The 26736-nt window shown below is 45.4% G+C and overlaps 4 protein-coding genes and 1 pseudogene across 6 annotated transcripts; 2 read left to right on the forward strand and 3 right to left on the reverse strand.

Annotated features, from left to right (window-relative positions):
* Positions 1–48: 48 nt before the first annotated feature.
* On the forward strand, positions 49–984 carry LOC135653022 (ABC transporter C family member 9-like; annotated as a pseudogene).
* Positions 985–1274: 290 nt separating this feature from the next.
* On the reverse strand, positions 1275–4007 carry LOC103972193 (uncharacterized). Of its 3 annotated transcripts, none has more exons than XM_009386428.3 (9): positions 3142–4007; positions 2790–2941; positions 2588–2683; positions 2459–2521; positions 2259–2327; positions 2064–2166; positions 1903–1974; positions 1721–1809; positions 1275–1636 (listed from the first exon to the last, which is right to left on the reverse strand). In XM_009386428.3, exons 1-9 carry the CDS (start codon positions 3488–3490, stop codon positions 1487–1489), a joined length of 1143 nt encoding a protein of 380 aa, XP_009384703.2. In that variant the 5' UTR covers positions 3491–4007; the 3' UTR covers positions 1275–1486. The 3 variants fall into 3 exon arrangements, 2 of the variants coding, with proteins under 2 accessions (XP_009384703.2, XP_065029539.1); XR_670764.3 differs by having other exon boundaries at positions 1499–1636; positions 1721–1826; XM_065173467.1 differs by having other exon boundaries at positions 1493–1826.
* Positions 4008–7003: 2996 nt separating this feature from the next.
* Positions 7004–9152, forward strand: LOC103972195 (transcription factor bHLH96-like). Its single transcript, XM_009386429.3, has 3 exons — positions 7004–7619; positions 7737–8195; positions 8808–9152. The coding sequence occupies exons 1-3, from the start codon at positions 7269–7271 to the stop codon at positions 8907–8909; spliced, it is 912 nt and encodes a 303-aa protein (XP_009384704.2). The 5' UTR covers positions 7004–7268; the 3' UTR covers positions 8910–9152.
* A 597-nt stretch (positions 9153–9749) lies between these two features.
* On the reverse strand, positions 9750–12080 carry LOC135652866 (E3 ubiquitin-protein ligase Os04g0590900-like). The gene is made up of 2 exons (XM_065174171.1): positions 11189–12080; positions 9750–11107 (listed from the first exon to the last, which is right to left on the reverse strand). The coding sequence occupies exon 2, from the start codon at positions 11099–11101 to the stop codon at positions 10031–10033; it is 1071 nt and encodes a 356-aa protein (XP_065030243.1). The 5' UTR covers positions 11102–11107; positions 11189–12080; the 3' UTR covers positions 9750–10030.
* A 1044-nt stretch (positions 12081–13124) lies between these two features.
* On the reverse strand, positions 13125–25971 carry LOC135652867 (28 kDa ribonucleoprotein, chloroplastic-like). Its single transcript, XM_065174172.1, has 4 exons — positions 25534–25971; positions 25357–25455; positions 24516–24803; positions 13125–13474 (listed from the first exon to the last, which is right to left on the reverse strand). Exons 1-4 carry the CDS (start codon positions 25912–25914, stop codon positions 13364–13366), a joined length of 879 nt encoding a protein of 292 aa, XP_065030244.1. The 5' UTR covers positions 25915–25971; the 3' UTR covers positions 13125–13363.
* Between the last annotated feature and the right edge of the window lie 765 nt (positions 25972–26736).

Raw genomic sequence — 26736 nt, forward strand, 5'->3', positions numbered from 1 at the left:
CTTTGCATGTTGTTTAAAAGATTTGTCCTTCCTCTGCAGGATTGTTTGATGGGTGTCCTCAGAGGAATTATCAACCAGAAGTGCCTGTCTCATTAATGGAAGGTTGGTGTCCCTAAAAAACTATGATACTTATGCTCCTCCTCAATTAATTGTACTCATTATGAACAATTAGCATGACAAATACCAGCTAATAGCAATTGCAATTAATTAATATAACAGGTAATGAAGGATGGAAAAGTTGCCCAGGCTGGATTGTTTAATGAACTTTTAAGACAAAACATCGGATTTGAGGTGTTAGTTGGAGCTCACAGTGATGCTCTTGAATTAATACTCAATGCAGAAACCTCAAGCAAATCATTACTAGCTGCAGAGAAAAATATACTAGAGGCATCAAGCAACGATTCTGATGCAGAAAAAACATTAAATACTTCATTCCAAAACATCAAGAAGCAAGAGTCTGAACATGATATTTGTCAAGATATGGCTGATAGAGGGAGGGTAACACAAGAAGAGGAGAGAGAGAAAGGAAGCATTTCGAAAGATGTTTATTGGTCATTCACGGTTTTCATAAATATAGTTTGCATAAATTTTGTGCATAATTTAGCTTGCAAAGTTTCTTGTTCTTGAGCAGGAAAGATACTTGAATATGACAAACCATCCACGTTATTGGAAAGAGAAGATTCAGCATTTTCTAAGCTTATAAAGGAGTATTCAATGAGATCACAGAGCTTTAACAATGCAACACAGTCCATGTAACACGACTTAGTCCTGGATTTTCCTATCTTTATAAATGGCTGGTGTAAAGGCAACCCTTGGGACTCCAACAGAAAGATAAATTTGTGATGTTTTGAAGGTCTTTTTTCTTCTCTTTGTTTTTTGTTTTTCAGTTCTATAGTTTATTTAAGCAAAGACTGTTGTTGTCTATTTGCCATCAGAATTATGCTGCATGAAGATTGTACATCTCTCAATTGTTTTCAGGGTGAACTAATGAAGTAGTTACTAAATGTCAAGCACTCTGGTTGACTGAATAAACCCCCCCATGGATGATCACTTGATTGTTTCAGGGCATTCCAAAAGCATGAAACTTATATTCTGTTTGTATTTTGATAAGACAAGGTGAATTGACTTTCTGGAAAATCTAATCAGAACCAGTACTTGGTTAGCCCAGGAGTATATTTCTAAACATCATCTGGAGATTAAAAAAAGATGTTCTATTCAGGGCATGCTAAGATGCTCATTGATGTTTCTGTGTGATGGCTGACAAAGGAAAGAGGAAGCAGAATGATATGTCATGGTAATGAGAAAAAAAAGACACTTTCAAGAATCCTTCTGTACACAATTCTCATGACTTGCAGCTATGGTGATGGTTTCAAGAGCTGCAGAATAACACATCCCCTCTCATTACAAATGATTTTTGATCCACATGACAAGAGTTCCAGCATCTTGTTAATTTGACCAAAAAATCTTTTAGGCTCATGTCTCATGATCATCTTGTTTGCTCTACGATTGGTTCATCGGAGTTCTTCGGCTCCACCTTCACTTGCCTTTCCCCATCATGAATCCTGCAGAGCCCATGTCCCAGCAAAACAGCAGAATACATCCCATGTGTGATCATAGGCGCTAGAATATTACGAGTCTACACATCCATCACAAATCGATCATGTAAGTCCACAATTTATGAAGCAATGGCTGCTCACTGTGATAGAGGAAGCTGCACCACCTGAATCCATTCGAATCCAAGGTAGAGAGCTAGCAAAGCTTCCAGAAGTGGAGAATATATCTTCTTCATTTCCCTTCTTTCACACCAAGCTGCATAACATCAACACCTATCCAGATTTATGTGCATGCAGCATGAGACATCATCTCGCTAATAAATAGATAATGTAGTGAGTGTAAATCTACCCGCAAGAAGCTTCTTGAGATCTTCACGGCCAGTGGGAGAACTTAGCACTGGTGCAGCCACATAAGTAGGATCTGCAAGAAGTTAACAGATTCATGAGCTGGAGAACGACTATAAGAATGAGAGAGGTACATGAAGTTTCTTGGGAAGAGGACGGACACACCGCCGGCAGCTGTAGCAACATAATACAATGACCCTGTAAGAGCAGCCGTGATAGCAGCAGCAAATGCTTGAGCAAAGGGGACAAACAGAGGCAGAACACCAGTCTAGAATGATTGGAGAAATCATAATTACATTCATCAGCTCTTCCTTGTACATAATGATTAAAGTAAGTCTGTGTCGGCCGGAAACAACATACCAGAGATGTGATTCCATGTGCATCTTTCATGAGCTCGGTGCCCCTCAAGAACACATCAGCCATTGTTCCCTGTAATCGTTGCAGGATTAGATGAAAAGGGAGCGGATTTGGACAAGCAGTAAGTCAGAGATCTCTATATCATCGTTTACTGTGGGGATCGATCGAAGAAAGAGAGCTCCTTTGTTGTACCAAGGAATTACCTGAACAGCAACCCGATAAAAGAGCTCCTCGCCGATTGAACTCGCAGTAACAACGAGCATGAGCTACAAGAACATCATATTCTTAGCGATCGCCACTCCAAGATACAGGAGATAAATCACAGAGAATACCTGCCATGGTGACATGCCATGGAAGAAGTTCTGGAGCTCCTCGTCCTCTACATCTCTAATAGCACGAGCATGAGGTGAATGCTTCACGACCTCGTCCTGTGGGGGTAACAATGTCCGCTAGAAGGTGATGTTTACTTATGACAGAGTCACGGATTTGCAGGGAGGAGTCGACATGAGCGACAAAGAGGCATCTTTTACGTACATCTAGGATGAAGAGCAGAGCCACTATTGGTGGAGCAGCATAACAGAGGCCGCTCACGATCGCTTCCGGCGACGGATGGAACGCGCCTGTCCAATCCGTCCCCGAGATGGCGCATACGAACTTGCTCGCGAGCGCCATGGCTCCGTATATGCCTGCTTCGAACAACGAGATCAGTAATTCTATGTGTGCATCTCTTTTCTCACACTAAAATCATCGAACAGAGAGTATTCAATCGGCAACAACGAATTCTCTGTCTTTTTTGACCTATCCATGCATTTACAGCATCGAATCAGACGTTGCGGTGTAAGAGAAACCATGAAAAGGAAAGCAAAAGGAATTCGCTGGCTCAAACCTATCCCGTAGCTAAGCCTGACGACGGTGGCCAGCTTCTCCAAGACTGAGAAATCGTAGTCCCCGCCGCCAGCGAGGCTCCGCTCGACAACGGTGGTGCTCGTGGTCCCCGAAGATACCGGCGACGCGGACACGTCCATCGCGGGACCGCCGGTGGCGAAATCCCTACGCTGTGGCTTGTTGGCGCCTGCGGTGTGGATCGGCTCGGGGCTTCCCTCCGTCGACGCATTGATTCTAGACCATCCAGCAACCTTCCTCCTATCCCGGCGGCAGAAGCCACATCCGGAAGAAGCAGAGGTGGATGGGAAGACGTAGAGGCCACGGGGAGAAGCGACGCAGCTGAGCTCCATTTCAGCTGGAAATTCTTCGCTCTCTTTTCTCGCTTCCTTCTTGTAATTAAGAAGAGAGCCGATCGAAGAAAAGGTTTTAATTACAGGAATCAAAGAAAAAAATAGATCTTCTTTCGAGTTCCTCGTCTTCTCTCTTCCTTCCTCCCCACCAGTTCAACTCGAGGGGCTCATGACGCGTGGGCTATATACAACACGGTGGCCGAGGGATGCTGGTGAACCAGCGGGCGAGCCGCCGCGCGGTTTCGCCAAGCGCACCGTTTGGCGGCGCGGTTCCGTCGTAGGTGTGTATTGGCACGCATGCAGACGCAGTCGTCCCGTTCCCGTTTGCTTTCTTCGATTGGCAGCAATGATGGTTGGGAAGGACAAAGCAGGATTCAAGAAACATGTTCCATGCGAACATGTGTATTCTTCCTCACAGGTTTGACAGGGACGGAGGAATTTGCTCCGTCGACGAGCAGCTCTCACCGTGTGGATACTGACGATGCACGTGTGCGACATGGTCTTGCTTTGCCCCAGAGAAATCGTATTTGGTTTGGCCACTCGTTCCTTCTCATAGGCCGCAAGAAACCACTCATTAGCTGTGGGCGAACTGCGACATCAAGATTTGTCTGCACACCTTCTGGACGCGAACCTAAGGGTCTATATCTTGTCGGGCCTGTCTTGAGGTTGACGAGCGAGACAGACACGGAAGCTCATCTCGACAGGAGACGTGCGGAGAGCAAAGCATGCCAAAACCATGTCACGTGGGCCCTCATTAATAGCCCGTAAGTACTTATCGACGGCCCATGGGCCCTATGATTATCGAGTCCTCCAAATCTAACTAACAGCCGTAAAGATTCTACATTGCTCATCTGATCTATCAGTCAGACTTATTGGGAGCTATATCGAGTCCTCCAAATCTAACAGCCGTAAAGATTCTCACGAAAAGGAGCGTACTGTTTCTTTAATTCTCCCAGCGAATCTTTGTCCCTTGAATTCAGTTGACAAGTATGTAGTCCAAAGAAAAAGACGGCGTCACTTCTTCATCTTGGAGCGCCTCGTACATTACCATTAACACACACACACACATATATATATATATATATATCGGCAGTACCCATGGCAGAGGACGGTCTCAATAAAGTCTCTCTCTCCCTAGTTTTGGTGCTTATGTTTGTTTCCTAGTCTGCTTGCACACACAGACAGACAGACAGAAGAATTGCAAAGAACCAATAATGGCATTGTGTTGGAGTCGAGTCCTTTTCCCATTGGAATGTTCCTGTCAAATGGAACAGTGTCAGCGTTTACTTCTTCGGTGGATCGTTACAGTGAATCGTAGCGAACAGTAATAACCATGGAGGAGGATGTGAGTGAGCGAGTTCTGTTTGTGATACAACTCAAGAGTTGCACGTAATGTGATCATCATGTCTTGTGATGTCTGATGCTGTCTTGTTGCTGCGGTTGCTCTCGTGAGACTCGAGGAACTTTGTGTGCTTTTACCTCGAGTTCGATCTCTCCATCCGCAACAGCTTCCACCGAGAGTATTGCATGCATGCATGCGTGGTTGATGTTTGACAGAATCTTCGTCACCAAACTCAGAAGCACACTTCATCAGATGATAGCGTCCATGGATGAGGAAGCCGAATTCTTCGTCCTGAACCTCTCGCGATGTGAATGGAGAGAATCACCTTCTCGATCATGGCATTTGGGAAGTGTGCAGCCCATGAAAGAAATCAAAGACAGTGCAACTTCTGGCGTCCCTGAAGCTTCTCCCACCATGACCATTAACCACAGGAAGTATCAGATTAAGACCAAAAGCTCATTTGGAGAGAGAGAGAGAGAGAGAGAGATTTGAAGGCAAAGATGTTGTACACGATGGACACCGCTCTTTTCCAATGAATATTCAACTAGATAACGGAAGACTGTAGTAGAATCTAATGTCCATTGGATTATAATGATGCTAAGAACAATGCGTAGTAACAAGGTTATTTGCAATGGTCCTCTCTAGAGGAGATCGCGTCGATAGTTCAGATAGGACATATAAACAAAAGGTACACCTCCAGAATTGTATCGATGCCACTTCACACAGGTACAGAGAGAGAGAGAGAGAGAGAGAGAGAGAGAGAGAGGATGATTGACGTGGTATCCGAGATGGTGTTCACATGGATTCCCTGACACAAGTTGGACCATGGTCCAAAGCTGGCTCACCTTCCTTCCTTCCCCTCTATCTATCAGATGATGGCTGTGATACGGCACACTTCAACCCGTCACAGCACCACTTCATATGGAAAACAGAGTATTTCATGTCGTTTGTATGGTCGTCCTTCCTTCCCTCTTCTCTCGCCGCTGGTGAGTGTGCTCGCCTTGACGAACATGTCCATCCCCACCTACCTTCTTCCGCTCCTCGTCTTCTCCTTGCTATCTTAAATTCTTCCCCTCCCGACGTGGAGGTGCTCCATCTGCTTAAGCTCGGAAAACTCTGTTTCATGATACATGCAACTCATATTACGTTGTAGCTGAGGCAAAGCTGCAACAACAACAGATTACATACGAACGGTGATGTGGACTTGTCTCACCTTCTTCGTCGTGTAGGAGTAAAAGCTGCAAGACCAATTGTTACATGTACAGCAACCATTTGATCCATGGCTGGCTGGCTGGACTTGTTGCATTGTTTATTCTGCAGCGGCTAAATTATAGTCTCGGTGTTTTGCTCAGTCTGAAGTTTCTGTAATTTTCTACCAAATTCTTCATGTAAAAAAGGAAAAAAGAAAGGGAGTGAAATGATGCGAAAAGAAAAAGGTTGCTGGAATCTATCATGAAGTGACAAAAAGCAGAGCTATATATAGCTTCCCGTGAAGTTGTTGACTGAATTCTTGAAATAGATCTTCTGGAGAATCCTTCTGTAGGAGTTCTTTTCAGCAGCAGAATGGTCATGCAACAGTTGCCAGCTATAGTTGAACCACAGTGTTAACTTGGTTTGATGCAGCGTTTATAGACTTGTATGTATCGATCATGGATATAAACCTTGCACAGCTCGTCAACAGTGGCATCACAGTCTAAAGCTATAACCCTTGTGGACTCTGATTTGGACCGCATGTGGTTTTTGGTGAGTACCTCTGTGACTCATCCCCTTTAGCGGAAGCACTGACAGCTTCCTAATATGATGATGCAAAAGTAGAGGATGTAATATGGATGGCATTTTTGGATTCTCTCTCTCTCTCTCTCTCTGCTGTTCTTTCTGCAAAAGATTTCACTGGGCCTAATGCTCAGGCAATGACCATCTAGTTTTGTTGTCTCACCGCAGTTGTCATGTGGTCTCAATGGGGCACCCCACCCTCGGGTCAAGACAAGAGCTGACATAGCTGTGTCCTTAGAGAGAGAGAGAGAGAGATGGCCAAAACAACTAGTTTTGTTGGGTCTTTTGCCTTGTGTCATGTGCTTCCATTAGGCTCCCCACTGTTGGGTGAAGAAGACATGGGCTGACAGTACCTATGGATTTGGGAAACAGATTTCAAGAGATCCTTCCTCCTCGCTTTTTCGAGGAGAAAAGCTCTTACCAGTTCCTGACCTCTCACGTGTGACCTCTCGGCCGCTCCCTCCGTTTCAACGACACTACTCGACTCTGCAACAAAAGCCGGGCCTTGGTGCCGAGTAGCTTGGAGTGTTTTCCGATCATTGTAGCTGGGGAGCGAGAAGCGTTACATGGTTTACCTTGAAGTTTGTGGAGTGGAAGGATGAGGTGAAAGGGAAGCGTAGAAAGCACTAGCAAACACACGCAAACACCAACGTAAGGAGCACCATGACACTGGAAGCATTGGCTTCCGCCGGGCTTCCTCCCTTCTTCTTCTACGACACCATCACCGCCACCACATCACACCGTTCTGGTCGCGCCTCGAGTTCGAGGTTCCACAATGCCGGCGGCGACGATGTAGTGGGTGGCTACTCTGGAGACACGGACGAAAGGAGGCAGAGCGCGGAAGTAGCAGGGCAAGGAAGGAGGAAGCGGCGGAGGCAGAGGACGCACAAGAACAAGGAGGACGCGGAGAACCAGAGGATGACCCACATTGCCGTCGAGCGCAACCGCCGCCGGCAGATGAACGAGCACCTCGCTGTGCTGCGCTCGCTCATGCCCGATTCCTACATCCAAAGGGTTTGTCTTCTCTTCTGTTTCCTCTGGAATTGGTTACGGTGGCCAATTTGCTCAGTTAGAGATGTCCGAACCATTGCTCTCCGATGGCTCGAGATTGAGTTGGCATTGGCTTTGCAGGGTGACCAGGCCTCCATTGTCGGAGGAGCTATCGATTTCGTGAAGGAGCTGGAGCAGCTTCTCCAATCACTCGAAGCACAGAAGAGAACGCTACAGCAGCGACAAGCAGGGAAGCCCGAGAGCTCTCCAGCGACCGCAGACGGCGGAAGCAGGAGCAGCAGCAGCCACAGCCATGGGGTCGATTCCCCTCCCTTCGCTCAGTTCTTCACCTTCCCCCAGTACGGCTGGCGCCACCCCGCAGCTCACGACTACCCTCAACCGGAGGACCAGCTGCTGCCGGCGTTGGCCGACATCGAGGTGACCTTGATCGAGACGCACGCGAACGTCCGAATCCTGTCGCCGAAGAGGCCCCACCAGCTCGTCAAGATAGTGTGTGGGCTTCAGGACCTCAAGCTTTCCATACTTCACCTCAGTCTCACCACCCTGGACGCCATGGTGCTCTACTCCCTCAGCGTCAAGGTACCTACCTATTATGCTCTTGTCGTCTTCGATTGATACGTTTATCGCGTGGATGATTAGGGAAAGCAAATTATCTTCTTCCCTGTGGAGTCGGGAAGTGTCAGATATCCTGTCGATAGGCACATGTTCTTGGGCATCCTCGAAGGGCACTGTTCTTGGATTGTGATCGAACACAATGACTCCAAGAGACAATAATGATTCTTATACCTCAATATATCTCTCTCTTGCTGTTTCTCTCCTCCTGTAGCTTCAAATTTGGCCTGCAAAAAGCTGCGAGATTGCTTTTAATCCTTTTACCAGTGTTCACCTTTCTGAGAGTCATCAGACAACACTTTCTTCTGCATGGAATGCTCCTCTGGAGCCCCTCTCGATGGCTTCGGATGTGACATAGTTCTCAGTGTAGGGGGAATCCCAACAGAGAACAACACCACCAGACATGCATCATTGCTACCTCCTCTCCACAGTTCACGCAAATCGTAGGGATTTTTCTTTGGTTTGAGAAATCCCACAAGTCTGCATGTCTCTGGCAAACTATTAGAAAGTTATTATGATCCTTAGTTCCTTTCAAGTTCATGTTCTCTGTTTGTATGGTGGTGGGGTGATATATTGCAGGTGGAAGAAGGGTGCAATCTGGCCACCGTCGATGACATTGCCGCTGCCATCCACCGTATGCTTTGTCTGATTCAAGCTGAGGCGACTGCTGCAGCCCAGTAGGGGCAGGCCATTCAACAGTCTTTCTGCAAGAATGGCAGTAGCAGTCAACGACTTCCTTGTGCGGTGTAGCTCGGTGGTCCGGTGATGCTTTCCTTTTTTTCTTCTTTATCTTCCCTGCCATGGATTGTGTGACTGTGTCATCTCAATAAGCCCACTCTGGCATCCAAAATGGGCCTCCATGGAGATGACATTGTGTAACATTTTGTGGATTCTTGACGTGTAGAAGCAGCTTCATCAAAAGAACATCTCATAGCCCAAAACACAAATCTGATCTTTTCTTTCAGGCAGGTAGTACGTCAACTTCCTTGGGATGAGACAGGCCACCGGCAGTCCGGTTGTGGGCAACCACCACCACCACCATCAGTGTCGAGCCAAACTTCTGATGAGGGATAAATGTGCAGCATGATATGTGTCCACTTCAGCTTCTTCACACCGACATTATTATCTCAACACGATGGTATATAATATATGTATCGAATCCTATCTAAACCGAGATAGACGATGAACAGAGGCGACGTCCATCGACTTCAATGGCGACTAATGGAAAAAGACGCCATGAGCCCGGCAATGTGACAGGGCAGGCCACGATAAAAGGTCACAATCTAATGGAACTTGTGTTGATAGAGAACGAGAGGGCAGAACCAGAAGGTTCATCCATCCCCCAAGCAAAATATAATTTACTTGCCGAGGCAGATAGCCTTACCAGATGATGCTTGCAGTCTCAGCCAACCATGTTAACTTGTCCTTGAAACTGGATCTTCTTCATCTGATGAGCTTTTGGGTCTTCTTGGAAAGATGAGCTACTGCTTTCATTACAAACATGAATGAAAGGAACGGATCTTAGAAATCAAAGGAACAGCTCGCTTCTTCTTCACAGTACCTACTTGGTTGCAGAGGGAGTCGATAAGGAACAAGATCAAACATGAAAACATGAATCTGTACACAAGCTTATGGTCAGTGTCAAGCAGAAGAAGCACGAGAAAGAAAAGGAGAACAAATGGAGGCACAAGCCTCACAGAGCAATCAGGAAGCTGTTGCCCCAACTCTTGGCCGAAGAAGAAGCTCTTCTGCTGCTCCTTCCCTGCTTCCGCAGAGGAGCGCTCGTCTTGCATGAATGCATCCTATTCAGGAGATTCTTGAACTGAAAGGCCATTCCTTCGCTTTCCGTGCCTCGTTAAGCGGAACCTCCCGTTGGAGATCGACCTCTTCATCAGGACTGGGTTCAGGGCACAATGCAAGCCCCTTACCTTACTGTGCTCGCCTGCACCTCGCCTCGACGAGCTGCCACTGACAACGAACAGTTCGTCCTCCATGTTCGTTCGCAGGACGTCGGCGATCGAGACCCGGCTGCCACGCGCAGCGTCCATGGAGAACGATCGCCTCGTTAGTTGGGTATCGTCATCACCGATCTCAACTATGGTGTCGGCCTCCTCCACCGCTACCGGATCACAGTAGATCTGTGGAGGATCATTCGCCGCGTCCGCACTGCTTCCAGCAGGTTGCGTCTCCTCGTCCTCTATGGTTAGAACCATCTCATCGGTGCGTTCCGTGTCTTCGGCCCGAACGCTGTTCTCCGACTCTGGAGCAGCCGGCAACTGAGGCGGCACCGACACGATATCGGCTCGGCAGAGAGGGCAATTGGAATGCGATCTCAGCCAAGTGTCGATGCACCGGAGGTGAAAGGCGTGGCTGCACTTGGGGAGCAACCGGAGGCTGTCATCCTCCCGGAACTCGCCGAGGCAGACGGAGCAATCCGTGCCCTGCACCGTATCATCGCCTCTCCGATACTTGTAGACCGCAATCTTACCGATCAAGGCCTCGTCGAGCCCGTCCTTCGGGTAGGTATGCCAAGCATCACGTCGGCGAGAGTGGCCGACGCTACCGTCACCGTGATCGCGGTTGTCCGCGCCCGGAGGATCGATCCAGCGTCGCAGCGAGTCAAAGGTGCCGCAGTATCTGGAGACGATGGTGTAGTAGCAGACGAGGAGGAAAGCGCCCGCGAGGACGCCGATGATGGAGATCACGAGCGGGGAGAAGGTGGGGCCGGAGTCGTCGCCGGAGAATTCGACAGGGGGAGGTGGTGGGAAAATGACATAGCACCACTGGGGGCAGTAGAAGCTACACAAGCCCATGGAGCAGTCCGTCGTCGGCACATGTGGAACCCAAGTTTGCTGGTCTTCGGTGAACGCCATGAAGAACTGTGATCGCAGGACAGAGAGGGTTGGAATTATATTTGGAACTCGAGAGAGAGAGAGAGAGCGAGAGAGAGAGAGCTCTACTTCAGCTGGAAGGGTGGGTTTTGAGGTGTGATGAAGGAATCAAGCATGCTTGATTGCAAAGCAAAGCATTGAAGAGGGAAGAGAGACGGCTCATTTGCTTTTGTCAACCTCTTTCTCTCTTTTCTTCATGCAATGGCCCCTTCACCTGTCATTTGCTTTGTTTTCTCTGCAATGGTGGTGAGATCTGAGTGGGAGAGGTGATGGATGGTTGACTGAGGAGAGGTGCTGTGGGATGCCAATAATATCAATGCCTAATAATCGTTGTTGAGGGTTGGTGGTGCCGATTGACACTTCATTCTACTCCACAAAGTCAAATCATCAAACACTTGGATCTAAGCTTTCTCTGCCTTCCTTCACAGCGATGATCTTTACTTTTCTCTCTCAAATCATGTCATTGTGGTGGCTTAAGAGTTCACTGGTTGGAAGAAAGAAAGACACAGTCATGCATCCATCTAATTGTTCTCGCACAACAATCCCACCTACTGTGAGCTCCAAATCATCCACCTCAAGCAGAACAACTCCCATCTGCATTGCTGATGGAGGTGACACCAACTGGAGCATATGACATGATGAGTCGAAGGATGAGTCCTGCAACTAAAGTTTGGAGGAGTCAGCAGCAAAAGTCTGAAGACAGGCTTGAGGGAAAGAGGCAACTTGGAATAAAGGGGGTTCAGATAAAGCTAAGACACCATCATCTTCCTGCTCTCTTTAGTTCTCAAAAGCCACAACTCCACAGAGATACAGGGCCCCCTCTCTGAGTCTAAGAGCTCCTGAGCTTGGCATGCAACTTAGTGATGAATCCTCCCTCATGCCATGAGCCTTTGGGCAGTGACCCATTTAAGATTATGCTAATCTTACCAATATGATTCTTTCAGGCATTAAAGGTTCCATGATCATGGAGTATGTGTTCATGAAAGCTGGAAGGAAAATCTAAAGTTGCATCTGGTGTCCACATTGACCATATTATAATACCCATGCCATCCCATCATCACTTCCAGGAAAGCTAAAATTGAGGATATTAACTAAGAAAGAAGATTGACACCATTTTGTTTGAAGCCACAGTTGATTTCTATGATCTCTTTTTCATTTTATCAGAGATCCATATGAACAGATGGTACTTGACAATTCCTTCTGTCAAGAAACAGCTCTCTGCCCATCCTGTCTGCCTCAGTTTGGTTCTGCTAACTGTTCTTGAATCAGAACATGCGTTTGGATTAGTTCCACAGGTAATACACAATTGATTGGCATTGAATCATACTTCCAGAAAGTGAACTGTGTAGCTATTCAAATTTATAATCTTTCTTTGCTTTGTATCTTACTGCATTGGAAACCAACAGAAATACGATATCATCCGCAACTTATATCTTTGCACCTCTCATAGTGAAAATATCAGCAATAAATTCAACTGCAGTAAAAGGAGCAGTTCCAACCAAAACTAGGATAAGGGTCTGTGTTCAGCTACATACCTTTAAAGATTGAAAATGAAAGTTGTCAGGGCTTTCTCTAGGACAGCAGAATTATTCTTGGATGTCACCTGAAACCAGCTTCAGAAAACAAGTTGACATGATAATCGAAACAAGAGGAAGATGCAAGATATTTAAGAATGAATTAGCATCCTATTGGTCCTCGCTTATTACATGCCCAACATACACTTTGTCACCACATTTGCATTAGGTTGCTCATTGCCTATAACCCGAGAAACAGAAGTGAAGGCTATTTCTAGTTAAAGCTGATAGATTTCAAACACAGCCAATTTTATGTCTGTAAAACCAGTCATATATAATACCTAAAGTAAAGAAGCTCAAATGTCAAAATCAAGCGGCAACAGCACATGTAACAGAACACTAAGGTCAAAAGCATTATGCCAAGCACTTGGTGGTTTGTAGACAAAAAACTTGAACAACAGAAGTATGCAGTTCAAAGTTCAGAGTAAAGATACTACATAAGAACATCCCTGTTTATTAGAAACTGCAAGCATACACAATAAAATTCTATCGGAGTAGATGAAAAGAATATATACTCGGGGGCAGTTAAAAGTATCAGTAATTAAAGTTACATGCCTTCTTTCTCTGTGTATTAACAGCAAGGCTGCTGTACATGACTGTCATGACATGTCAACACATGTCTTGTCCCCTTTGCTGATATAAATAAAAAAAGTTGGAAATTTTACTGCCTCTAAGACTCATCTGATAGTTCATTTGTGCTGTCTGAATCCCCAGGTTCACTTTCAGATTTATCCTCAGTCCTTTGACTTATTCTCAAACGAACAGGTCTGCCCAACAATTCCTGTAATGTGCAAATCAAATGATTACTTATCTATATTGAACATATATGTGCCAGTAGGATACTACTACAGAATGCATTATCAAGTTATCTACCAATTAATGAGAAACACAAATTGTGTAGTTGTGGCGTTTTCCAACTTTAACCAACAAATATTACCTGTAGGAAATTACTGCAGAATGCATATCAAGATATCTACCAATTAATAGTAAGCATGTTAAGGATAGATACGGCTTTTTTTTTTTCAACTTTAACCAACAAGTATTGATTCTTTAAAACCTATTAGCTTGGATAAAGATCCTGTCCAGACATGAGGACATGTACATGTGAATACATGAACCCTTGAAAAAGACAGTAAGCTTACACAATGAATATTCCAGTGTGTTACAACCTATAATACCTAAAACCTCGGAAGACTCTCTCTAGGGTTTTGAGAGAGAGAAACTCTAGCGATCGCAGTCTCTCCCCCATCCCTCCTTGGAGGCACCATGTCCCCCTCCTCCCGTTCCATCGGATCCTCCTCCCTTACACACCCACCTCGCTCGGGTGCTCTTGCATCCCCTTCCCCTGCTTGGCCTACTTCCTGGGCGAATCTATTTCGCAAGGTCAAAGGGTTTGCAGATGGTCAACCAAATCAAGCCTTAGAGAACCATCTCTCCAGGATCCAGAGCCATTCTTCATAAGCCGAAGGGGATCCCCTTCACCATATGAATTTTCTTTTAGATTATATTAAAAGAATTCAAACTTGCATATCTTCCCCCACTTTTTCATGTTTAATCAATGGCACTTCTTCAAATCAATTTAAATCTTATAGTGGCATACGACAAGGGGATCCCCTATCACCCTACATGTTCATAATTTCTCAACAAATCCTTTCTTCCCAAATTTCTTGTTATCGTGATCAACAACTCATCTCACCCTTTGACCTTAGGGAATTTATATATCTCACTTAATGTTTGCATATGACCTTTTAATCTCCTATCGAGCAAATTCAAAATCTTGCTCGAATACCCTTAAAGTCCTTCAAACTTTCTAGAAGCTAACCAACCATAAAGTTAATTTATCTAAATCCAACATCTATTTCTCTAAACATGTCTCACCTTCCTTCAGACATTCAATTATTCACTGGGTATTCGAGAAGGTTCTTGGCCTATAAAATACCTAGGTTCCTATCTTGTTTTGGGTCAGCTTCCACAAAATTACCAAAATACCATGGTTGATAAAGCCCTATTAAGAGTCCAAGGTTAGTGTAAGGGTCTAATTTCTCAAGCAGGCAAAATGGTGCTTATTAATTTTGTAATCAATTCAATCCTAACTCAACTCATCTTCTATTTGATTGCAACATTTCGGACGTCATACTTAATCGTATGCCCCAAATCTCTAGAAACTTCTTTTGAAATTCTAATTGTTCTTCCCCCTGAATGAAATTTATTAGCTGCGACACTGTTTCTAAGCCCAAAGACAGCGATGATCTTGGAATCCATGATCTTCTTACAGTTAAGAAATTAATCAATGCCAAGCATATTCTTCCTACCTTAAACAATTCTAATACTCTTTGGATTCGAATTCTTAGAGCAAAAATATGGGGACTTACACCCTTGGACCGAACTTATCATTCCTAATCCTTCTCGATCGAGATGTAACATTAATCAATTAATCTTGAACATCAGGGGTGGAATTAGAAAAGACACAGGCAATGGTCTTAATACAAATATCTTGTCTAATGGATTGATAATATACCCATCAGTCATTGGCCTACGCTTGTTAATGTGGGAGAGTTCCAACATTTTTATTCAGTTTCAGATCTTTTTTCTACAAATGGATGGAATGTTTCTTCTTCTACTCAAATTTTTCATCCAGCCTTATTGATAGGATTCTTAGGATTTATAGATCTAGAAACCCCAATGATGACAAATGGATTTGGTAGCCTAGTCTTTTAGGCTCTCTGACAACTAGTGGCGCCTATCAATAAATAAAAACAGATACTAAGGATGAGAACTGGAAAGGCTGGAAGGTGTTATGGCAACTTTCTAGTGCTCCAAGGGTCAAGCTATTCCTACGGAAATTGTCTTGGAATTTTTTGCCTACCTCTGACCTTTTTGCACATATTCTGCATCATCATCCTGATCCCTGTTATGTCTGCAATGTGCACACAGCTTCTGCTTGGCGTATACTTCTTGAATGTCCAGTTGCTATTTCCGTTTGGAATTTGACACAATTCAAAACTGGCATTTGCTTCAAATTTTTTAATTCTTCGTCTTCGAGTACTTGACTTAAAAAAAGGGAAGGATTTACCAAAGCTGAGACAATCCAAGTGCTCTCCCTAATTTACTATGGTTTTTGGACCCTTTGGCTTTATAGAAACAATGTCAGATTTCGCAACCACTGTGCCAATCCTCATTCCCTGGTTAATAGGGCATTAGCCCTTATGAACGAAAACTTTCAGGTTGGACCTGATCCTGAGGAGACTACTGGGCATATATTGACTCAGAATCATAATATAGGGGCAGGAAATTTTAATTTCATTTTACAACATGATGGCTCCTATTTGTCTTCTGATTCTTCCGTAGGGACAGGTTTCATCTTCTCCAGAATCTGCAACCACTGCTGTTGGCTGCAGTTTGTGCAAAGCTCATAATGCAGTCATGGCAGAAGCGTTGGCGGTCCTGGAAGCTTTAAACCATGCAGCAACTCTCCACTGGAAGAACATCTGGGTTCAAACGGATACCTAGGCACTAATTCACTATGTAGATGGTTCTCAGGAGATCCCATGGTTCCTACAGGAATAATCTTGGATATTAAATCATTGATGCAATCTTTTCAGATCTCCTATTTCACTTATATTCCTAGATCCAGTAAAATTGCAGAGCACATCAGCTTGCTCACTATGGAAGAACATCTGGTCTATCAACTTTCTGTAATGTGGATGATCTTTCCGGTTCATCCAATCCTCTTAACATTGTTCTCTAAAGCAAGGTTTGTAATTTCATACCGTATCGACGTTTCAAGCTCAGCTCGTATAGTATGGTATGAGCGTACCGATCAGTATATATATATATATATAAGTTGAAAAATAAAAATTGGGCGACATCGTCAAGGTGCCGCCGCCTTGTTTCTTCTTTCCGCAAAGCTTCTTCTCCCCGCAGGAATGAGGAGAAGTCGTCGATGATGCCGAGGAGGCGACATCTCATATGCGGCGTCTAGCAAGGGAGGGTGACAACGGATCGGGATCGTCGACGGAGAGCAACGCCAGATCTCCAGATTCTCCCTTTTCTTCTCCCTCTTCTTCCTTCTCCCTTGGCTAATACCATCAGGTAGCCGATGGTGATAGTCGAAATCAACCGTTACCGACCGATTTCGGGTAGTAACGAGGCGGAAACAACTCCAATCGACGATACTGCCCGGTAGCGGTTGTTCCGCGTACTGGCCTGCTGTTGGACCAGTACGTACTGCCCAGTACGGGCGATATCATTCGAAATTAAAATCCTTGCTCTAAAGTTAATAATATTTTCCTTTTCGAAAAAAAAAAACTCGGAAGGAAAAAAAAACATAATTAAATAAGTATATATTCAACATTGAAATACTATGTAATGCAAACCAAGAAGTTGATCTAGGCCATTCTTTTTATTCTTTTCTAATAGACATGTTTCTCTAAAGAAATACAACATGTTAAATATTAAAATGAAATACTCTAAATATCTTAATAAACTCCAGAAAAAGTTATTGGATAACTAATTGCAGATGTAGGTCTTATACATACCTATTGCAAATTGGTTAATAGCTAGGACAAGTCAGAAAACATCTGGACTTTATGACATACTTTCTAATAATTATTATGTTCTTGAATATGGCATGCTATGCCTCCTGTATGGACTCAACAAAAGCAGCACTTGTGGGTTAGTCCTGTTAGGATCGAGAGCACTAAGAGGGGGGGTGAATTAGTGCAGCGGAAAGCTTTCTGCGATTGAAACCGAAAGCTGCGTTTGAACGATAAAGACAACTCTGTATGAGAGTCGATACTAAGCAAGATTACAGTCAATCTATGCAGGCAGTTTGCAGCAATGATGAAAACCAGAATATCGGCGCAAACTGAAATCCGACGTTCGTACGAAGAAACAGATTTACGTCTAAGTGCCGATTCGTAAATCACTTGTTTAGATAAAACGCAGTTTAAGCAGAAGTATAAAGACAGTGTGCTGCTATTGTACAGCTCAAAAAGTAATCTGCAAAAAGCAGATTTACGTCTAAACGCAGATTTACGTCTGAACTTTGAAACTCGTTTGTAAAATCGCAGAAGGCAGTATGCAGTTGAAATCAAGACGTAAACGTAAACTGAAATCTGATGATTGTACGAGGAAAGCCGATTTACGTCTAAATGCAGTTTTACGTCTAAATGCAGATTTTCGTCTAAACCTTGAAACTCATTTGTAAAATTACAGAGGGCAGTAAGCTATTAAGAAGTTTGCAGTGAAGGTAAAATACTCAAAGGAAATGCAAACCGAGATTTAGAGTGGTTCGGTCAATCTTGACCTACTCCACTTTTGGCTTCCTCCACCGACGAGGTCACCGACGTCAACTAGAGGCCTTCCTTCAATAGGCGAAGGCCAACCACCCTCTTATAGATTCACTCCTTTTGACGGGCTTAGGAGACAACCCTTACAGAAGTTTTCTCTCCTCTCTTTACAACTCAAACTTGAAGAATAGAAAGAGGAGAACTAGCAGTTTTGAGCTCTAAGAAACACAGAAAGACAGCAAGATTTCGAGTGTGTGTTCTGTGCTTTCAGTGCTGAATGGGTGGGGTATTTATAGGCCCCAACCCAGTTCAAATTTGGAGCTCAATTCTGTCAATTCCCGGAATTCCGGAATCAGGCGGTTGCACCTCCTGACTGGGGCGGTTGCACCGCCTTGACACGAACTTAGCTGGTTTTGCCTAAGTCGTGCGGCACCCTTGCGCGTCTGTCCGTAAAGGTCAGCCTCCCCGAAGCCTCCCATTGTCCCTTAGGACCAACAAAAGAGAGAACGGGTTAAAGAGAACGCCTCAATCGGGATCCACAAGCAAACATGTCCGAAAAACACTTCATAGACAATGCAAATTACAAACAGACTTTACAAGCTCTGAACAGTGGCACAACAAAGGGTAAAATGGTCCATTACAGACCGAAAAGCTCTCGCACGTGTCCACATGACACAACCTTTATTTACAAGCCTAAAGAGGCCACCAACCCAACTAAAATGGGACTTGTAAGCCTTCGGCTGCCCCTCTACACGCTGTACAAGGCATGAACATGCCAACAGACACGGACAGATATAAGCATTACATCAAATATCCTGTTTCAAAGTTTGTCCGTGACATTCTCCCCCACTTATCCCTTCGACGTCCTCGTCGAAGCCTTTGTGAACACTGCAACTCTTCGCCTTTGCTGAGTCTTCAATCTTCTGCTCCAGCTGCAATGCGCCTCCTGGCTCCCAGCTGCTCTCCGCTGCTGTTTCTGAGTAGTCGAACCTTTGATCCACCATGCTGCTTCAACTCGCCAATGACTCTGACTCTGGTGTGGGGTTGGCTGAGTTGTATTGATCCTCGTTGATTCCTACGGATCCACCAAATGAAGGAAAAGACCAACCTTACTGCGCCAGTCTCTCAAAATTTCCACATGCTGCTTGAACTGGGTGGATGCTTGTTGGAGCTTTAACGAGCATCGCCTCGCAAACTTCTGAAGTTTTGGGTCCTTCCTCCACAAAATCTGCTCATTGACTCTTCTTTCAGTTAGTTGTCACATCCAAGTAGGTTCGCATCACTTCCGCTTTCGATTGGCATTTCATTGGGAAATGAGGCGGACAATCTACTCTCAGTAGCATTGATCACCGTTGGTGAGGATTTGACAACTATTGTCTTCCATTATCTTCGAAGGGTCTTTGAACTTGTCCAGCGCTCCTCTGCTGGATAGATAAGAGAATTGGGGTACTCGGTTTCGCCCATTCTCTTAAGAGTTGAGAAGGCAAAGGTTACTTGACTTCGCCCGCCTCCTCGAGGTTGTACTTCATGCATCGAGCTGGTTACTGGCCTTCGCCTGCTCTTTGCTCACACTTCTGAAGCACTTGAAGTGTTTGCACTCCTTGCGTTGAGTTAGCTACTGTGATTCACCTTCTCAATGCCATCGAACTTCTGGAATGTGGGAAGTTTTCACCCCAACTTGGAGTAATTCTCTGATAGATGAGGTCGCCTCTGGGATTGTACCGTCTTCTCCAACAACCCTGCCGCCTACTCCACTGAGTAGCAAAGGTACAGCACCGCGTACTGCCTGCTTCGTTCCTTGGTCGTGCACTCTTGCATGACCCGAAGTCCTTCACTGACGGCTATCTTGATGAGAAACTTGTTGACACCGGTCTTACGAAGTTTCTTGGCCTCTGCCCTTCAGCCTTGTCTCGGTACTTGGAGATTGCCTCTGCATACTCCAGCTCCTCGGCCCCTTTCACGACCAAGCGCTCTCCCTCCATGAGAGCAAGGGATCAATGACTTTTACGGAAGTCCCGCCTCTGCGGTACCATGGCGCTGCCATGCCCATGGCACTACTATCCGTCGCCTCGCATCTGCATCTCTTTTCTTCACGATCAGTAGATATGTTATCGTGGCACTCCTCTGAGTCCACCACCATTCTAACTGATGCTTGATTTTGGGTAGCTAAGTCCCTCTGGACTCATCGTCGCTTCCTCGCCCCTTTCGACCCCCTGCTTCAACACCTCTGTGTTCTCCAAGCAGTCTGTTTGGTCGATGGAAAGACAGACTGCAACTCCCATGCATGGCCTCTGCCATCGCGTTGTAGGGTTTGCACCAATTCTGTTCTCCTTAGCTTCCTTGGTAGCAACGTTCGCTTACTCGACCTTGTCCTCTGACTTGTCGGGCTCCCTTAAGCGAATATGAGCTCTGGAGCAGTCCAACTCTCCAGCTGCTTCGATCATACCTCTGCATGATCAAGTCCCACCCATGGAACTCACCGGTACTTGCATTCGAACTTTTCCCTTGGTGGAACCCAGCCCCCATATGCTGATGACCAAGGTTTTCATCCGATGCAAAATTCGGTGCACGCCCGGAAGACCCGCCTCTGCGGTACCATGGCCTTCACTCCTTGAATCCATAGCCCTTCTTGCCGTCGTGTTGTTCACCAAAGCGGAGCTCCCAGTAGCTCCCGATCATACCTTCATATGATCTCATCCCTCACGGGACAGATTGTATGTATCGCATTGCCACGAACTGTTCCACCACGATCCGCTGCACCATGTCGCCTCCTTATGACATCTCCATTGCATTCTGATCCTTGTGGAATAAACTCGAATTGTGAACCCTCCATGTATGGCCTCTGCCAATACATCGCAGGGTCCCTTCCACCTTCGATTTTGTTCGCTCCTCTGGCAATCGACCTTCATCCACCCACTCCTAGGTCACACCTAGATGAAGCACCGCTCTAGGACAGTCCGTCGCCTAGTAGCTCTCGAAGTCCACCGACTTCACTGTAATCTGTGCACCATTGTCTGGATCCTGGGCCTCTGCCCCTACCAGCATAATCTCCGCTGCGCACTGCTTCCTTCATAGCAACTCAAATGGCAACACTGTGGCATATTCTTCAAGAGTACCCGCCTCTGCGTCCTCTTGCCCCGTGCTAAGGCCCTTCTGAACCCAACTTCGCCTCCGCAAATTGAGTCGCCTTAGTTCCTCCATCAAATGCTTCTCCGAGTTAAGGTGCATGTGCCGCGAAGCTCCCTTCGTCTTTGGCACCATGCAAGATGAGTCCGCTCCGTCAGAAAGAAGGACCCATGGAACAACATAATCTTACTCTTGCCTCTGCAAGAGTTCATGTCCTTGACCTCTGTCTAAGGAAAGCACTGTGCCTCTGCTCCATGTTCCAACTTCTATGCTGGCTCCCTTCATGCGGCTTGGGTACTTCGCCAAGTTACACCCAAGTTGCTTCGCTCCTCGTTTTTGCATTGAGTCGATAGTGGCCCTCGCGCCCACCATTCCACGGGTCAACCCTCCCTTGAGTTCGATCTCCACATCGACTCCAAGTGTGCCTTCATTTAAGTTGTTTTAGGTCGCTCCCCCACTTGATCTCGCAATGCATCCACCAATGCATTCTCTCGACGAGATCATGCGACAACTCTTCGCCGCTTGCTCAGTCCACCGAGCTTCGTGGAGTTGTTGTTTGTTGAGGTACTCCTCCTCAACATGTGAGGTCCGTCTCACATGATTCTCCCTCTGGAGAGCCGGGACTTATCCCTCCTGGATAACTACCCCGTTGGAGCAACATCTCTCTTCGTTTCGGAGACCACCATCCCCTTGGACTACTCCGATCTGCTGAACAAACTGTGCATTGTTCTGCCTCCTGCAAACGCACTTGCTAGATTGCGACTCCACGTCCATACAGCCCCCGCTGCACCCCTCAAGGCCTAGCAACATGCTGAACTCATTGCACACTTCAGCCTCCTACGGACGTATCCTTCACATGCCGAAGAGAAAGTTTCAATGCTCCATAGCGCCGAGTCTCGGTCGCCTTGGGATGGCCACGAACATTCCATCGTCCGCATACAAGCCCATGCATGAGTACCAAATTCTTCGAGTTAGCAATTCCCCTCACCTCTGTGAGCTTTGCATAACTCTTTTGGTCGTTGAGCAACTCATTCCACCTTGGATGGTCTCATTCTTGCCAAGCGCCTCGCTTGCCTAGAGCACCATCAAGTATAGTTGTCAACGTTGAGCCGTAGCTCAAACTCAGCCATCCCAACCTTTGTGCGCTCCGCATTCTTCCAAGCTTGCCTGTTCTCGTGGTGCCTCTTGCGCGAAGGGTTGGCCATTCCTCTGAATGCCAATGTTAGATGCCCGCTCCTCTGAGCGACTCTTTTCCCTACATCTCCATGCCCGTTTTCCCTCAAACGGTCGCGCGTGTGCTGACTGCCCTCAACGCAGCCCCGCTAGGTCCCCCACGTTTGCATGTCAAGTGTTTCTATGAGTGCTTGTCCCGCTCTGATATCATATGACACGAACTTAGCTGGTTTTGCCTAAGTCGTGCGGCACCCTTGCGCGTCCGTCCGCAAAGGTCAGCCTCCCCGAAGCCTCCCATTGTCCCTTAGGACCAACAAAAGAGAGAACGGGTTAAAGAGAACGCCTCAATCGGGATCCACAAGCAAACATGTCCGAAAAACACTTCATAGACAATGCAAATTACAAACAGACTTTACAAGCTCTGAACAGTGGCACAACAAAGGGTAAAATGGTCCATTACAGACCGAAAAGCTCTCGCACGTATCCACATGACACAACCTTTATTTACAAGCCTAAAGAGGCCATCAACCCAACTAAAATGGGACTTGTAAGCCTTCGGCTACCCCTCTACACGCTGTACAAGGCATGAACATGCCAACAAACACGGACAGATATAAGCATTACATCAAACATCCTGTTTCAAAGTTTGTCCGTGACAGCCTGGCAGAGCTCGAAGACTGAGCCTCTGGGCGGTGCCACCTCTGTCAGGGGCGGTTGCACCTCTATGCCAGAGCTCGAAGACCGAGCTCAGGCGGTTGCACCGCCTGACTGGAGAGGTTGCACCGCCTGGCAGAGCTCGAAACTTGAGCTCTGGCGGTGCTACCTCCTGACAGAGGAGGTTGCACCGCCCAGTCTCGCTCGGAGACTGAGCCCTGGGCGGTTGCACCTCTTGGCTGGGGCGGTTGCACCGCCCAGTCTCGCTGATAGACATAGCCTGGGCGGTGCTACCTCCCTGCCTGGGCGGTTGCACCTCCCACAGCAACCTGGGTGCGAATGGGTTGAACCATTCGACCCAGTTTGAGTTCTTCAGGGGCCCAATTGCCCCAGGATTAAGCTAATGGGATCACCTCCCATTTCTAACTTAATCAAAGTGCTAACTACGATTATTTCCTAAGACATATTCTGCAGCTTGCTTCGGTGCGTCACTCGCTTCTTCCGGCGAGTTTCCGGCGAACTTCCGTCGATCATCCGATGAACCCTCGGTGATGCTCCTGCGGACTTCCGGCAAACTCCTGGATTGCGACGATCCACTTGGCAAGTTCCGACGAGCTCCTTTAGCAAGCTTCTGGACTTCTCGGATTTGTTCCCGCAGAACCTCCGACGACTGTCCGAACTTCCGTCGAGCTCTCGAACTCCCAACGTGATCATTGTCATGACTCCGGCGCAACTCCTGCTGCATGTCTTACTTTCATCGTAGTTAATCCTGCACACTCAAAACAAAAACTTCGATCGAGACAATTAATCCTAAGCAATTAACCAAGTTGTCCGGCATGTCATTGGTCCCTCTACGCTTCGTCCGATTCTTTGGCGCATCGTCCTTTCCTGCGGCCTATTGCCCAATCGGCCAGTTGGCTCCGCAACTCCGATATCCTTGGCACAATACCCGCTCTTCTTGGCCCGATGCCCAAGTCCACGGCCCGAAGCCTTCTGTCGATACGTCGACCGATCCACCGGCCCGACGTCCAATCTTCTGACATGTTCCTCCGACACAACATGATTTTCCTGCTTTAATTGTCTCATCCTGATCGAAGCACCCTGCGTCACTCAAAACGCAGATTAAATCATAAACATATATCAAGTAGTTTCATCATCAAAATAGGAGATTCAACAAGTCCATTATCCTCTGAGAGTGTCATCCTCATTTTGTTCAAGTTGCTTCTGAATGAACTGATCCTAGCGTGACTCATGTCCTTGCTACACTCGTTGGTAAAGATCAAAAGATCATAACTAAGTTTGCACTGTAATACAAACACATATAGAATCCAAAATCCTAAGATTAAATTGAATGTTTATCTGTCTTTGTTGCAACCGAGGAAGTGAAACAATACAGCCACACTCCTTTTTCCCATGAAGGCATATATGTGCCAATCTGCAACACAGCTTACAGAACTGACTGTATGTTGCAGGCATTTGGATATATGATTTTGATATTTACATGCCAAAAAGAGAATTCATATATCAACCATTATGTAGAAAAAAATAGAAGCTGAAACATGAAGTGTTGTATACCACCTTCCCATCCAGTTCAGAAATGGCTGCCTCTGCTTCCTCCTTTGTGGCGAAACCAACAAAGCCATATCCAGCAGATCTTCCTGTTGGGTTTTCAAAAACTACTCTGGCCGAGAGGGGTTTAAACTTTTCAAAGAACTCTTTCAGGTTGACAGACCTGGCTTTCCAAGCAAGATTCGATACATAGATCTTGTGACGTGGCTCAATTGCAACTGCACCTGGTGGGGGAGAAGGTGGTGGTTTCCTGAAGCTCTTCGCAAATTCTACCCTGATTATCCTTCCCGTCAACTCCTAGAAGTGTAGAAACTTATTAGCAAACTAAATTTTTAATAAATACCTACAAATTGTTCATTAATAAAATTCACTTTTTGCACATATCACTTAGCTACATTATTATCTAGAAAAAATATGTCCGTCCATTGCCGAATACATAATTAATGCATAGATACTAGAATAAAAAAAGATACAATCATGAAACTTGTTCCCTTTAGTATGTTTTACTAACATCTGCATGCTTTGAATACTCAAGATTTTGACTCACCTGAAGAATTGGACTTATCAGAAACACTAAATTTTGAAGACCAGAAAAGAGATTGTCCACATTCAACTGAGGTATATAAGATAGTGCTACATAATCCTGAACCATTAAAATTCTCTACGCAAGCAGCACCAGTTTTGTACTGGACGACATAGTTGAGTTGCAAGTAGGTTATAAGACATCACATGTTAAGGAGCATGGTCTGTATTGTAATGTGAGCAACCAAGGAATAAGATAAGAAAGATAATTGACTGTGCTACTAAATTTAAGAGAACAATGGGAAACAAAATGCTTCTTATTTCTCACATATGCGTCCAACTTGTCCACAGCAGTGCGTGCCTCCTCCCCGGACGCCATCGTGACAAAGGCAAAGCCCCTGCTTTTTCCATTCTTCTGCTTAATTATCTGCAATCAATCAATCATTCAATCAAGAAACACAACAAAAGACAAGAGACAACGAATTGGATGAAGCGGAGATTCTACCTCGACATCTTTGACAGTGCCGCACTGGGCGAAGAGCTTCTCGATGTCCGGCGCGGAGAAGTCCCACGGCAAGTTCACCACGTAGACTTTCCGCCGTATCTCCCCGATCTCATCCTCCTCCACCGCCGCCGCCGGTGGCTCCGGCTCCACAGCAACATCTTGGACCGCGGAGCACCGGAGGAAGCCGCAACGGGCCCGCCTCTTGGCGGGGAGAGGGAAGGGATGGAGGAGGGAGGACGACCGGGGAATAGAGAAGCCGGCAGGGGTACAAAGGGAAATGAGGGGCTTAACGGAGCAGATGGAGGAAGAAGAAGGTTTAGCTCTTGGAAGGGGGAGGGGGCCGAAGGAGAACGTCGACGCCGTCGCTGCCGCTGCCGCCATTCCGACGGAGAACAGGGTAAACCGGAGGGCGACACGACTGAAGTATCGGCTCGTGCGGGGTAGATTGACGAAATCGCCCTTAAATTGAAGGATATGGATAAGGCGGCCATCCTCCCCATCACATGATTTAAAACATATATATATATGTATATATATATACATATATATACATATATGTATATATATGTATATATGTATATATATGTATATATATACATATATGTATATATATACATATATGTATATATATGTATATATATACATATATGTATATATATACATATATATACATATATGTATATATATACATATATGTATATATATGTATATATATATATGTATATATGTATGTATACATATATATATATATATATGTATATATATATGTATATATATATATAAACCTTTACTTTGGATAATTCCTAAAAGAAATAATAAAATATAATTTTACTATTTACAATGGAGGTCACTCCCCTTCTTACTATTTATAATCCTTTTCTTATTCATAATCTCTTAAAATTAATAAAATAATATTTTATTATTCACAATCCTTCTAATTTTATTTTATCTTTTTTTTTTCTTGCACCCTACTATTGTTAGCTCTTCCCACCATTTGCACACTCTTAGGTAGTTTGCAAAGGTTATATTTTAGTTTAATATAACTGATTTGAAAGATTATATCTTCTTACTTATTATAACTCTAAAAATATTAAGTCATTATAATAAAAGTCAGAAACTATTTCACACCTCCTCCCTTTTTATTTTCAGTTCTCATTTCATCATTTGTCCTTTTTACATCACCTTCCACAGTTAAAAGGGAGA

The sequence above is a fragment of the Musa acuminata genome, chromosome BXJ3-11, assembly GCF_036884655.1.
Source record: "Musa acuminata AAA Group cultivar baxijiao chromosome BXJ3-11, Cavendish_Baxijiao_AAA, whole genome shotgun sequence".
NCBI classification, from domain to species: Eukaryota; Viridiplantae; Streptophyta; class Magnoliopsida; order Zingiberales; family Musaceae; genus Musa; species Musa acuminata.

Excerpts from the sequence above, each read along its gene's own strand:
- LOC103972193 (XM_009386428.3), bottom strand. The coding sequence starts at position 3,490 with ATGGAGCTCAGCTGCGTCGCTTCTCCCCGTGGCCTCTACGTCTTCCCA. Across the intron at positions 2,684-2,789 it reads CTCTGCTCTTCATCCTAGAT|GACGAGGTCGTGAAGCATTC; the intron begins GTACGTAAAAGA and ends TTACCCCCACAG. Across the intron at positions 1,637-1,720 it reads TTGGATTCGAATGGATTCAG|ACTCGTAATATTCTAGCGCC; the intron begins GTGGTGCAGCTT and ends ATGGATGTGTAG.
- LOC103972195 (XM_009386429.3), top strand. The coding sequence starts at position 7,269 with ATGACACTGGAAGCATTGGCTTCCGCCGGGCTTCCTCCCTTCTTCTTC. Across the intron at positions 7,620-7,736 it reads CCGATTCCTACATCCAAAGG|GGTGACCAGGCCTCCATTGT; the intron begins GTTTGTCTTCTC and ends TTGGCTTTGCAG. Across the intron at positions 8,196-8,807 it reads TCTACTCCCTCAGCGTCAAG|GTGGAAGAAGGGTGCAATCT; the intron begins GTACCTACCTAT and ends GATATATTGCAG.
- LOC135652866 (XM_065174171.1), bottom strand. The coding sequence starts at position 11,101 with ATGGCGTTCACCGAAGACCAGCAAACTTGGGTTCCACATGTGCCGACG.
- LOC135652867 (XM_065174172.1), bottom strand. The coding sequence starts at position 25,914 with ATGGCGGCAGCGGCAGCGACGGCGTCGACGTTCTCCTTCGGCCCCCTC. Across the intron at positions 25,456-25,533 it reads GCACTGTCAAAGATGTCGAG|ATAATTAAGCAGAAGAATGG; the intron begins GTAGAATCTCCG and ends GATTGATTGCAG. Across the intron at positions 13,475-24,515 it reads TTTCTGAACTGGATGGGAAG|GAATTGTTGGGCAGACCTGT; the intron begins GTGGTATACAAC and ends TGCACATTACAG.